General features: G+C 38.7%; 1 protein-coding gene across 3 annotated transcripts in view; it reads left to right on the top strand.

The window, feature by feature from the left end:
• The first annotated feature begins 229 nt into the window (after window positions 1–229).
• ANKRD17 (ankyrin repeat domain 17) overlaps window positions 230–12,520 on the top strand; it is a 100,659-nt gene continuing 88,368 nt past the window's right edge. For all 3 annotated transcript variants that reach the window (XM_026653337.2, XM_026653336.2, XM_024196797.3), the window contains exon 1: window positions 230–351. In XM_026653337.2, the coding sequence (XP_026509122.1) occupies window positions 298–351 (54 nt within the window). In that variant the 5' untranslated portion in view covers window positions 230–297. The remainder of the gene's footprint in view (window positions 352–12,520) is intronic.

Genomic DNA, 12,520 nt, shown 5'->3' with positions numbered 1-12,520 from the left:
ATTCATCTGAAACATACATGCTTTCAAGATAGCGTTGTAAAATAAGGTGCCTTGCTTACTTCCTTTGATTAGGTTATTTATCTGAAGGGTACTTCCAGAAGAGGGCTGCTGTGACTTTAAACATCATATTCAGTCACCCCTGCTCAGTTGGTAGGTGCCTGGTTTGCAAGCAGTAAAGCCTCTTTCAGGCATGTATTAGAACATTCCATTTCCTGTTCCCTTGCTGACACAGAGGAGTGTTCCTGCTGGCAGTGATCTAATCATAGTGCAGTAAGAAACATGGCAGTTTGATAAAACATGGTGGAGACAGAGGCTGAGATGGAAGCATATGTTCTAGAAGACATCCTTGAGGTAGGAGTTGATTTACAAACTGCAATGAAATTGAAAGCCAGAAGAAAGAAATCTATCAACGGGAATATGCTTACGAATTACTCAGTTGAGGGAGGAGGGGAAGAGAAGTTATGCATTTAAGCAAGGCACACAGTCCTTGTTCTGTGAGATGTGCTGCTCAGATGGCTACTAAATTAGCTGAGAATTAGTATGTCATTTGTTTGATTATAAATTATAAGTTGGGGGTGCATGGTAGAGAGGAATAAAAGAAAGAACCTCAGACTTCATAAAACGCCTGCGTGCTTGTGACCTTTAGATTAACTCATTAAAAGGTGGGGTCTGCAAAGCAGCTTGCAAAGGCTTTAGTATCCTATGTCTTACACAATTAATTTACATAAAGTCCTGAAAGTGCTTATATTTTGCTGGTTAAAGAAGCTGCTTGTTTTGTTTGTATCTATTATAAATTATTAAATGATGAGAATTGCTAAATTGCTATATATACTTTGGTCCAGATTGGAAATAGTTATCTGGCTAAATACAATACTTTTTTTTGTTTCTAAAGAGAATCAGGATATTTATAAATCCTGAAATGCTAAATTTTGGTGATTTCCTTATCAGAGCATGAAAATATATAATTTGATATTTTACTGTTTTAAAGGATCACAATTGTTAATCTGATTCATTCTTCCTTTGTGTGTATCTCTAAAGAGAAACTATATTTATGTTTTCTGTCTGTTACTGAGTAAATGTTGATCAGTTGAATTTTATGCAATCTAAAGATGAAGGGAAGAAAAAACCATTTCTGGTTTAATTGGTCTAGGTTAGAATACGATATTGAGTTATTGCAGATTTTTAAATACCAGTTAGATTTGCAGATCTGTTTTGTAGACTAATAACTCCAAGGAAGGCCAAGGATGTGATTGATTATTTTCCCTTTAACATGTGTGGTACCGGTGTTGAGAATTCTCAATTACTATAATGCTGCTGTGGGAGGGGTTGGGGGAAAGAGGGAGGAGAGAGGCCTCCTGCGCATTATAAAGTGCTGCATGATCAATGAGCATTTTCTGGAGCCCTTGTGTGTGCTTGGAGCTGACATTGCAGTAAGATTCTTATAGCTTCTAGCTGTTCTGCAGAATGAAAACTGATTGTGCTGTGATTCTTTTATTTCATCATTATTTCAATCCACTCTTGAATTGAATATGCAATAGAGATACTTAATTTCTACTACTGCTTTCTCTCTCCACCATTGAAAATATTTGTGGCCTCGTTCTATTTGACTTTCTTTATAAAGAACTAGATTCTATTTCATTAAGTAAATGACAACTCCCTTTTCTAGCTGTATCTCCAAAATGCTAATTAAATCTTCCTAGCAATACCCATGTGTTAGCTTTTCACTGCTCCTATATTTGTTTTTACGTTTAGATTAAGCCTGATGTTTTAAGCAATATATTCCTTGGTAATTTATAGAATATGAAAGTGAGTAGGAATAATAGTTCAGATTAATCTTTTTTTGATTCCGTAATTCCAGCTTTGTAAGCAAAAATGCATTAAAATAGCCTTTTATCCTTACTCTGGATATTTTCAAAAGTTCAGTACACTCAAGAGTTCTATCAATAATGTACATTTTCTAAATATTTGGACCTTTGGGTGATGTTTATTTTTGGCTTAAAAGGATTTCAATTTATATTCATGAAAACATTTGGTATCAATGTTAAACTAGTTCTGGAAATTATAATGAGGTTAACTCCATTGTTGCCAGACTACACACACATCTCCATAATAATTTTAATGGATCATAAATTCAAATGAAAAGATATCTGGACTCGTGCATTTCCCGGACAACTGATACATTGAAAGGGGCTAACTTTTTTTTCCTATTACGTATAAAATATTTTTGCTTAAAATGTGTCATTTGCTTTCTTTGTTAGAGGTAGGGAAGATGAATGTGTGAACTATAATGTGCCTGATCAAACACATTATGTCTTCTCCATAATTAAGCTAAATATTTAAGTGCATATGTATCATGTGAACCAAAGAGGAATATATATCTGTATGCATTAAAGATTAAGTGGATTACTGAGAGGTATTTAAATAAAAATCAAAACTGTGCTGTATCCATAAAGTAAAATGTTGTAATTATACACATATATTAGATGAGTGTATCAAGTTATTTACTTTGCATAAATTCATTGTGCCCCTCTTTTTTGGTAATGAAACAAATCCTGTTGATATGCTTTGACCCAGTTTCTCACTGATTTTTTTAATCAGCTTTGGCGAGCTTAAATCATAACGCTTCAAAGTTACTGTGTTTGTCCAGAATTACTTGTGTATAGATACTTTTAAACTTTATACTGAGTTTGTAATAGTTCATTTGGAAATGCTATGTCAATATGAAATGCTTCTTTCAGTAAATGTTTTTTATAAATTTTAAGTATCTTTTTCTGGTGCTCATTCTCTACTCAAGTTCAACAAACTAAAAATCATAAACTCATTAATGAACCTCATTGTATTATTTCAGGAATTAGATTGGCTATGAATAATCTTTTTTTATATATTTTTATTTGAATTATAAGATGGTACTACAATTTTTTTAAGACTGATTTTAGTTCTAGGAGAAATTGGAATTTTTTATATTTAATCATTTTCTTTAGTAAGCAAGTATTTTTAGCTATATCTTTGAAGGTATAGAATTTCAGTTCTGCGGGAGAACTGATTTCTACCTCTGTATTAATAAAATGTGTTATATGTAAGAATTTGTTATTGAACCTTTCCTATTTTTAAAGCATCATTTACTGTAGGAGAAACCTGAAATTTTACTTGTTTCATATTTGCTCACACATGATACGGAGTTGAAAAATTCAAAGATCCTACTAAGTTTGGGTGAATAACAGTCCTGGGGTGAAAGTTTGCCTGACATAAATTTAGTGCTATCCTATTGAAGTCATTGAGGTTACATGGGGATAAATCAGGGCAGAATTTGCACATTGGTCTACATGTAAAATGTCTAAGGATCCATACTTTGTGAAATTTCAGTCCCATGATAAATATGCTGCTTTCTCAAACTCTTACTATTAATTATTAAAGATGATGGGAATTTTCAGATTTGGCATATTTTAAAACATGAATCTATTGCTTGTTTTTCATAACTTATTACTAGGGCTGTCGATTAATAGCAGTTAACTCACGCAATTAACTCAAAAAAATTGATCACGATTAATCGCAGTTTTAATCGCACTGTTAAACAATAGAATGCCAATTGAAATTTATTACATATTTTGGATGTTTTTCTACATTTTCATCTATATAGTACTCTGTATTGTAATTTTAATTACAAATATTTGCACTGTAAAAATGATAAAAGAAATAGTATTTTTCAATTCACCTCATACAAGTACTGTAGTGCAATCTCTGTCATGAAAGTGCAACTTGCAAAGTAGATTTTTTTGTTACATAACTGCACTCAAAAACAAAACAATGTAAAACTTTAGCGCCTACAAGTCCACTCAGTCCTACTTCTTGTTTAGCCAATCGCTAAGACAAGTTTGTTCACGTTTACAGGAGATAATGCTGCCTTCTTCTTATTTACAATGTCACCAGAAAGTGGGAACAGGCGTTCGCATGGCACTTTTGTAGCCGGTGTTGCAAGGTATTTACGTGCCAGATATGCTAAACATTCGTATGCCCCTTCATGCTTTGGACATCATTCCAGAGGACATGCTAATGATGATCATTAAAAAAATAGTGCGTTAATTAAATTTGTGACTGAACTCCCTGGGGGAAAATAGTATGTCTCATGCTCTGTTTTATCCACATTCTGCCAAATATTTCATATTATAGCAATCTTGGATGATGACCCAGCACATGTTCTTCATTTTAAGAACACTTTCACTGCAGATTTGACAAAACGTAAAGAAGGTACCAATGTGAGATTTCTAAAGGTAGCTACAGCACTGGACCCAAGGTTTAAGAATCTGAAATGCCTTCCAAAATCTGAGAGGGACGAGGTGTGGAGCATGCTTTCAGAAGTCTTAAAAGAGCAACACTCCGATGCGGAAGCTATAGAACCTGAACCACCAAAAAAGAAAATTAACCTTCTCCCAATTGGCAACTGACTCAGATAATGAAAATGAACATGCTTCGGTCTGCTCTGCTTTGGATGGTTATCGAGCAGAACCCATCATCGGCATGGATGCATGTCCTCTGGAATGGTGGTTGAAGCATGAAGGGACATATGAATCTTTAGCGCATCTGGCATGTAAATATCTTGTGACGCCGGCTAAAACAGTGCCATGAGAATGCCTGTTATCACTTTCAGGTGACATTGTAAACAAGAAGCGGGTAGCATTATTTCCTGCAAATGTAAACAAACTTGTTTGTCTGAGTGATTGGCTGAACAAGAAGTAGGACTGAGTGGACTTGTAGGCTCTAAAATTTTACCTTGTTTTATTTTTGAATGCGGTTTTTTGTACATATTTCTACATTTGTAAGTTCAACTTTCATGATAAAGAGATTGCAATATAGTATTTGTATTAGGTGAATTGAAAAATACTATTTTTTTACAGTGCAAATACTTGTAATCAAAAATAAATATAAAGTGAGCACTGTACACTTCGTATTCTGTGTTGTAATTGAAATCAATGTATTTGAAAATGTAGAAAACATCCAAAGTATTTAAGTGGTATTCTATTGTTTAACAGTGCGATTAATTGCGATTAATTTTCTTAATCGCTTGACAGCCCTACTTATTACTAATCAGCACATGAAAGTTTGTGTTTAAATAGGTTCTATCAGATACTGCAATGGCCTTTGTGGCACTTATTTCGGGCAATAAACTGATGTCAGAATCAGGGTAAGTGCCTCACTGCGACATTGAGTGGGTTGTTTAGAGGAGTGGTGAGGGCAGCATTTTTTTACCCTAAACCAAATAGGTAATGATAGTAAAGGAAATACTGACCAAGCAAATCTTAGTATGCATTTCAAGCCTTGTTCCACTGTGAAATATCCCCTTGACTATATTGATTAAAGAATCTTGTGGTATGCAAAGTCTGTTCCTTGTTTTTTGTGCTTTTGTCTGCTCATTTCTCTAAACTGTTTATGGGCAAGGTTGTTTCAAATAGAATCCTGATTAACATTTTTTTCCCCTCCTGTGGTTTAATGAAGCTCTTGTAACCAGTCATTACTTCTGCTTCTGAATCATTTGTAGTTTTAGATAGGGTTTTAAATTTCAGCTGCAATATTTTGGATATGCTGTGCTGAAGGGAATATTTTGGTATCATGCTTTTCTTTAAAGATACCATGCTCACAGGGTTTTTAGCCTGGGAGCACAAGATCCCACTGTAAGACAGGGGCCCTGTCCCAACTGGGCGGCCAGGACCTGGTAGAGAGAATCCCAGGGAGCGATATCTTTAAAGAAGCAAAATAGTAGGTAACTTTTTTTCCCTCACAGCTACAAGAACTCTTTTTATGCAAAATAAACTAGAATTTTAGTCTAACGTGGATGTGCTGCAACCTTGACTCAGATTTGGATATAGTTGCTTAGCTCTGAGGCCAGGTCTACACTACAAAGTTTTGCCATTAGAGTGATGTTGGTTAGGAATGTACAAAAAATTACGCCCTGACCTGACATAGCTGTCAGCAAAAAACCCTGTGTAGACACATCGTATGCTAACAATGACTCTTTTGCCACTATAGCTAAATCATTAAGGGAGATGGTTTAAGTATGCAGGCAAAAGAACTCTTGCTGGTATACGTTGTCCCTCTGCTAGTGGGCTTTGCTGATATAGCAATACTGGAAAAGCCTTTTTAGTGTAGACTAGCCCCAAACTGCAGCAAGCTCAGTATCCTTTCAGGCAGCAAGGAAGAGGTCATTTAGAAAGCCATTATAGGAAGAGTGATCTTGTGGTCTATACTGGTCTGAGACTTGGGAGACCTGGGTTCTCTTCCTGACTAGGATTCAGACTTTCTAAATCATTTTCAGTCTAAGCGACGTGCTCATATTTTCAAAAACAGGTGCTGGAAGCTTAGCTCCTGAATCTCTATGTAGCCACCTACCAAAATCCCTGTTTTTCAAAAGCACTAAGTTCGAAGCAGTTCCCATTGACTGTGCTAGGTTCTCAGCACCCTTGAAAATCAGGTCACTGGCTTAGGCCTTCTCTAAACACAAACTTTCACTGGTTCAACTGAATTAAATTGATCTGGGTGAAGTGCAACTTTTTATGTGTAAACACTCTTATTTTGATTTAAGTGCCTTGGACCTTGTCTACACACGCTTTGCACAGGTTTAACTAAATTGCTTTAGCCAGTGGAAGCTACTGTGTGGACTGCTGTTTTGGTGGCTTATTTCAGTTTCACTTAAACCTTGGCTTGAGCTGAACCATAACAAAGCACTTCTTCAAGTGTTGGTCCCTGTGTGTATTCCACTGTGCGATAGGCCTGCACTCCATGTGCCTGAGACTAGAAGACTCTTGTTAGGAGTGTCCATTGGGTCTGTGCCTGTACTCTTTCGCTTCTTATGCTTTGAACCGAGGCTATAAGGGGTGGTTTGGACCAGCCACCTCTCCAGTTCCTTCTTACCTCCATGTGGTCTGAGATGGAACGCTCCAATGTCCTCAGAGCTCTTCTTTAGACTTCATCTGTACACAGTTTAAAATAGTTTCTTATTAGATAGTTTTGGCTGTTTTAGTTTAGACAGTAAGCAACTAGGGAGTCCTTCCCTGCCCCCTTCTGGGGTTACTTCTCCTCACACACACCTTTTTTCCTGGCATGGACATCAAACTATGCCCAGGATACTGGGATAAAAAGCTGTGTCTCCTGCTCAAGAGCTTTTCCGTGATGTCCACCAGAGGTTCTCGTACTGCCTGGGTGAAGTGTGCAACTCTGACAAGTGTAGTATCTGCCATTTCTTTCCCAGCCACACCTGCCAGGCATGAGAGTTAAGGCTTAGGAAACATCTAATGGAGTGGCAGATGAGACCCCAGTTTGACCTAGACTGGGCAGCACCCTCATCCTCACCCATGCCCCACCATTATGCAACAGATTGCCTTTTGTATAGCAAACTAGGTGTTGATGAGCCATAGTTTGGAGTCCCAAACCAGCCTGACTGTTTTGAGGCTGTAGAATCTAGCCTGTGCCCTGTGCCACCATGGTGAGCCTTCTAAAAGTTTTAATATAGAATAAAGGCCAAACTGCTTGATCACCTTGTACCTAGTGGAATGATAGTTAAGTGAGGGATGGGGAGCATTTTATGCTACTTTGGATGTAAAATGTATGGTATGACCATACAAAGGAGAAAAAGTAAACCGCTCGCTGTAACAGAGCTTTAAAAAAAACAAAACAAAACAACCCTTGAGTTTTGTAAATGTGCATTAAGCTTACAACATTAAATTTACTTTTGATCACTCAGAATTTAAAACAGATTTTAATTTCTGTATTCGCAGTTGTCACTTGTACCTCTTTATTTCTGTATTAACAATTTGTAGCATCCTATTTCCCTTTTGTTTTCCTTTTTTCCCTTCTACTCTCAAATGAACAGATCCTTTTCAGATCCTCTTTTTAGAGTTCTTTGGGTTTTATTCTTTTAAAAACTTTTTCCTATTAAATATCAGCCCTGGCTGCTGATGTGCCCAAGCATTTGTTCTTTCTCTCTGCAGTTCCTATATGTACTGTCAGCCAGTTTCACAATTTGTATGGGAACAGTTTCTTTTCCTAATCCTGGCAAATACTCTAGCAGTGGTGTATTAAGTCCATGATCAAATGGATTGAAGGGCTGGGCCATAATCATGACCAATCCCTGCCCCCAAATTATTCAGTATTAAGTTAATAGGGCTCTTAAGTTTTGTGTAGCATCTCTGGAATTTATTCATAGCTTCAAAGGCCGGAAGGGACCATTGTGATCATCTAGTCTGACCTCCCATTTAACACGGGTCGTAACGTCCCCCAAATTTTGTTGGTTTAGAAACCCTCACATTTTAAATAGCGCTCTTTTCTCCAACTTCCATTTTACCCAGCAACTTAATTTGATACAATGTTTACATCATTATGTTGACAGATGTTTGTACAGCACTTTGAACATATAAAGAGCTGTGCATTTAGCAGTATACAATGACATTAATAAGTTGGTTGTCAGCTGAGACTGAAGTAGAAATGGACTTTATATCCTAATGCACAGTCAAGCTAAGGCTGGATACATTGCATGTATCGCATTTTATTTTGAATCAAAGTGATGATTGCATAAATAATTGTCATCCAATGGCCAGGCATGCTATAGCTTTCCTTTGGTTAAAGTAACGAGTCTCGCTCATGTCACAGCTACAGTGCTACTTTGTTGAGCAGGATGAGTTTGTTCTGAGGTCTTTTTTTTCCCCCCAAGAGCAATCTGGACTTCAATTTTTCAAACAAATATGATGCTTACAAATGTAGAGTTGAAAAATTAGTCTGAGGGGGAGGGGAGTAGAAGTTGTGGTGCCTGACTTGAAATTTACTTGACATTTACTAGCAGGAGGGACTAATCCTACTAGTTATAGGTAGTCAATAGCAATCATGTTCTCCTTTCTCCAGCCCCCTCTGATACCTCCAGCTCCCAGAAAAGGAGGGAGCTAGGATTTCTGCCCGTATACTTTTCCTGGTCCTTGCTTGGAGGCTCATGATTTCATAAATGTCTGGCTAGTAGTTGTCTACGCATAAAATTAAATCTTTACCCCTGCAAGCTGCTGGAAGGGAGAAAAAAAAATCGTATGACCTCTTACACATCCGCCAGAACCTTCTGATTACAACACCACCTCAGAGTTTACAGGTTGGCGTGAGTGGTCGTGTTTCTGGTACTTTACGCCACTACTAAAGCCACCTGGCTGGCTTGCAGGGGGTTTGGTTCTTTACCACTCCTTCCCCAGCTTTCATTTTGAGCCCTCCCTCTCCCCCCAAGAAGTAACTCCCTATGACTGCCTCTGTTGCCTTGATCACAGCTTTCCTCTGTCCTCAGTGACAGTAGGGAATTGACAAGATACTTGACAGATTCACTGAAGCTTGCAAGACTCTGAAAAGTGTCCCCGATATTAATTTTGATCTCTTGCTGCTTGACAAAAACGAGGGGAAACAAACTGGAGCAGTCTGCCTGCAGACTCCTAGGGGATATATTGCATGGGTTTGCAATTGGTTTATGTTGGCAAAGTTTTTGTGACTCTAAGGATTTTTGGAACACTGGTCCAGATTTTCAGGAAGGATTGATTCTCATTTTTGCCTAAGCCTAGACACCCCCACCCCTTTTTTTTTTAATAAGACCTGGTGGGTATTGAGCACTTTTAAAAATAATTCCCCAACTCTTTTAGTTTAACAGGAATGATCTGCAGAAACTCAAGGTTTAGGTCCATTCATCTCATAAAAGCAAGTTTCTGTCACTGGGGTAACTACATTTTCCAAGCGCTGCAGCTGTCTGTCTCAAGGTCAAGCTGCTGATGCTGTCCATCAGCACATCTGGATTTCTCTTTGTCTAACCTGGAGCTGAAATAAAAACTGGTTCTCTGCCTCAATTTACTTGTAATCATCAAATAGCAGTACTTTTGTGCTTTAATTAGATAAGTGTATACATATATAATTAGCCATGTGTCCTTTTCCTGAGGATTTTATGGGTTTCACCTGGCAAAGTGAAGCCAGAGGTGGAATTTCTTGAAGAAGATTGGACAAGCATATCGGCTGCTTTAGCCATTTGGTGGCATTTTTGAGGTGGGAAAGTTGTCTGTTTTTATCAGTCTTGGAGAAACTCCCTGCTGTGAGCGTTTATGGTGTAGAAAGTCTTGGGGAGAGTTTATAAACTTTGATAAGACGCAATCTGAAATAGTTTTTTCATGAACCCATTGTTGCTTTCCACTATATAGTAGATATAATATTGATTTTTTTTTCCTTTGGGTAAAACAAAGCTTTTCTAGTGGAAAATTTGTTTTGTGGGCTTGGTTACTTTACTTTAAAGCAACAACTATATTTTCCTAATGTCTGTGACTGGTATCTGACAAGTTGCATTATAAATCTAGAATAGTTACCATTAATAAGCGTTAATAGTTCTGGATGACTGCATTTTTACTTGCGCTACAGTATAAGCACAATCTTCTGTTTTCCTCTCTCAAATCTACTATATTATTTCTTGGCTCTCCTGTCAGGAGAAGTGTACAGGGCTTTTATGTACCTTAATTTATTTTAACAATTTCTGTTTTATCTTTGCAAACTTTAATTACATCTTTCAAACTTCTAAGGAAACAGGCATTTAAGTTCCCTTCTTACTTTAGCTCAGGCAGCTGCCATTTTTCCTACATACATTGACCATCTTTTCAGCTCTCTTCCTCTCTGGAATGTGCTGGCTGTGTATACTAAAAGGAAGTGACATGCTAAAAAATTGTAAACCATATAGTCAAAACCCTCTCTGTTTTATTGCCATAACATCAGAACATTTGGGAAGAAAGTCTGGGGTAGCTGGCTACTTAAATTAGCAATTGTTTTTGCTGTTTGCGGGGATAGTGGATGGTGAGTGCTTTAACCACAGCCTGAAGCAATAGTGCAAAACCGGTTACTAGCTTTTAACATATCTGTAGTAATAGATAATTTAGACAACAAACATTTGAGTATTCAGTGTGGATCTCCCTGTGCCTCCTTGTGTTCCCGTGGGAGGGCATTAATGGATAATGTGGCAGTGACTCTTCCCCAGTTCCCTCTTATTGCCTGTGGTAGCAAGATGGAAACTGGGGAGTGTCTGACCACTAGTTTCTAGTTCTGGATAAAATCTAGTTTCTCTCATCTTCCCCACCCCCTCACAAACTCTTCTGACTGTTTGACATGTGACCACTGTGATCTGTGTTGGCCTGACTGGGCTGAGTATTAACCGTTATACCTCCCTGTACCACAGACTTCAAGCCTGTCCAACCTGTTATGGGCTAATTTTCTTGAAAGATTGACACAGCAGGTGTCTCCACTGTCTAGGAGAGGAATGTATACTGAGCAGATGTTTGGTATGCTTATCCTTCTCTGCACGAATGCAGAAGATGCAAAGCTGAAACGCCATCTTCTGGAACAGTCCATGAACAGCTCATCAGATGCTGAGGAGATGAGCTCCAGAATTCTGCTAGTGGACAAATCCACATCATCCAGCGCTCTGTTTAGTAGACAAGCAACACTGAAGATTAGCATGGAGAACATGGCCGCAAAACAGATCTCAGCATGAACAGTATTGAAGTTGGCACCAACACCTCAGGTGCCTAAGTCTGGCACCGAGGGGGTCCACGCCAAACACAGAAATGGAGCTCAGTGTCCTCCCATAAGGAAAGACATTTTAAAGCCTCTGGAGAGAAATCCACCAGGCCCTGAGGCATGGCACTGAGGGCTGGAGAGAAGGAGCAACCACAGCTGACCCTCTGACACAGACCCTGGCTCCGGTGATGCATGCCTAGTCATCTACACCTACTGCAGAGGATTAGCCTAGGAGAGAACTGGGACAGTCATCAGTGTCAAAGCACCTACTGGTACAAGTTCTGCTACTGAAAGTGGCAAACCTTTTCTGTCTTGCCCTAGAGGAAGTCTACTTCTTATCACTGGGGCATACGTTCTTTCAGTAGAGAACCCTTTCCTCTGAGGTGTGTGGTCAACACCACAGAGAAATCTGTTTTCAGGTGGGGATTCTTGTCAGTTTGTTGCTCACGGGATTCTGAATAACAGCTGTGAACAAACTATCCTTGCCATTGTCTTTCTGCTGCTTAGAAAGCATTGAGCAGGAGAAGGTGTCGGCAGACTCAGGGAAAGTGCACCACATTGGTTCACATTTGGAAACCATAAGCAATTTTTTTCCTAGCCCACAGAAGGAATCTATTTTTCTGCCCAAGATATAGACATAGATCTTGTTTGTACCTTGAACCTCTCTGTGCTCCTCCTGAATTCTGTTGGAGCCCCCTTGCCTTGATACAATCATGGCACATCTAGGCTCTCAAGCCTATGAGAGAAATCTGTGGAATTCCTTGTCACTGCTGGATCAGATAGAGCTGTTCCTTAAGTGTATGAGGGGAGGGGGCACTAGAGCAGTGTTTCTCAGCGACCGGTCTGTGGACCGGCGCTGGTCCCTGAGATCTCCTTGATGTAGTTTAGGAAGATAGCAAGCCAGTCTCTGGCATCAAAAGGGTTGAGAAAAATGGCACTAGAGAGGCCTTGACTTGCTTAG

This window comes from Terrapene carolina, unplaced genomic scaffold (genome assembly GCF_002925995.2).
Source record: "Terrapene carolina triunguis isolate 2854851 unplaced genomic scaffold, T_m_triunguis-2.0 Scaffold136, whole genome shotgun sequence".
NCBI lineage: Eukaryota > Metazoa > Chordata > Testudines > Emydidae > Terrapene > Terrapene triunguis.
The sequence above is the reverse complement of the archived record's forward strand: the minus strand, read 5'-3'. Positions and strand labels throughout refer to the sequence as shown.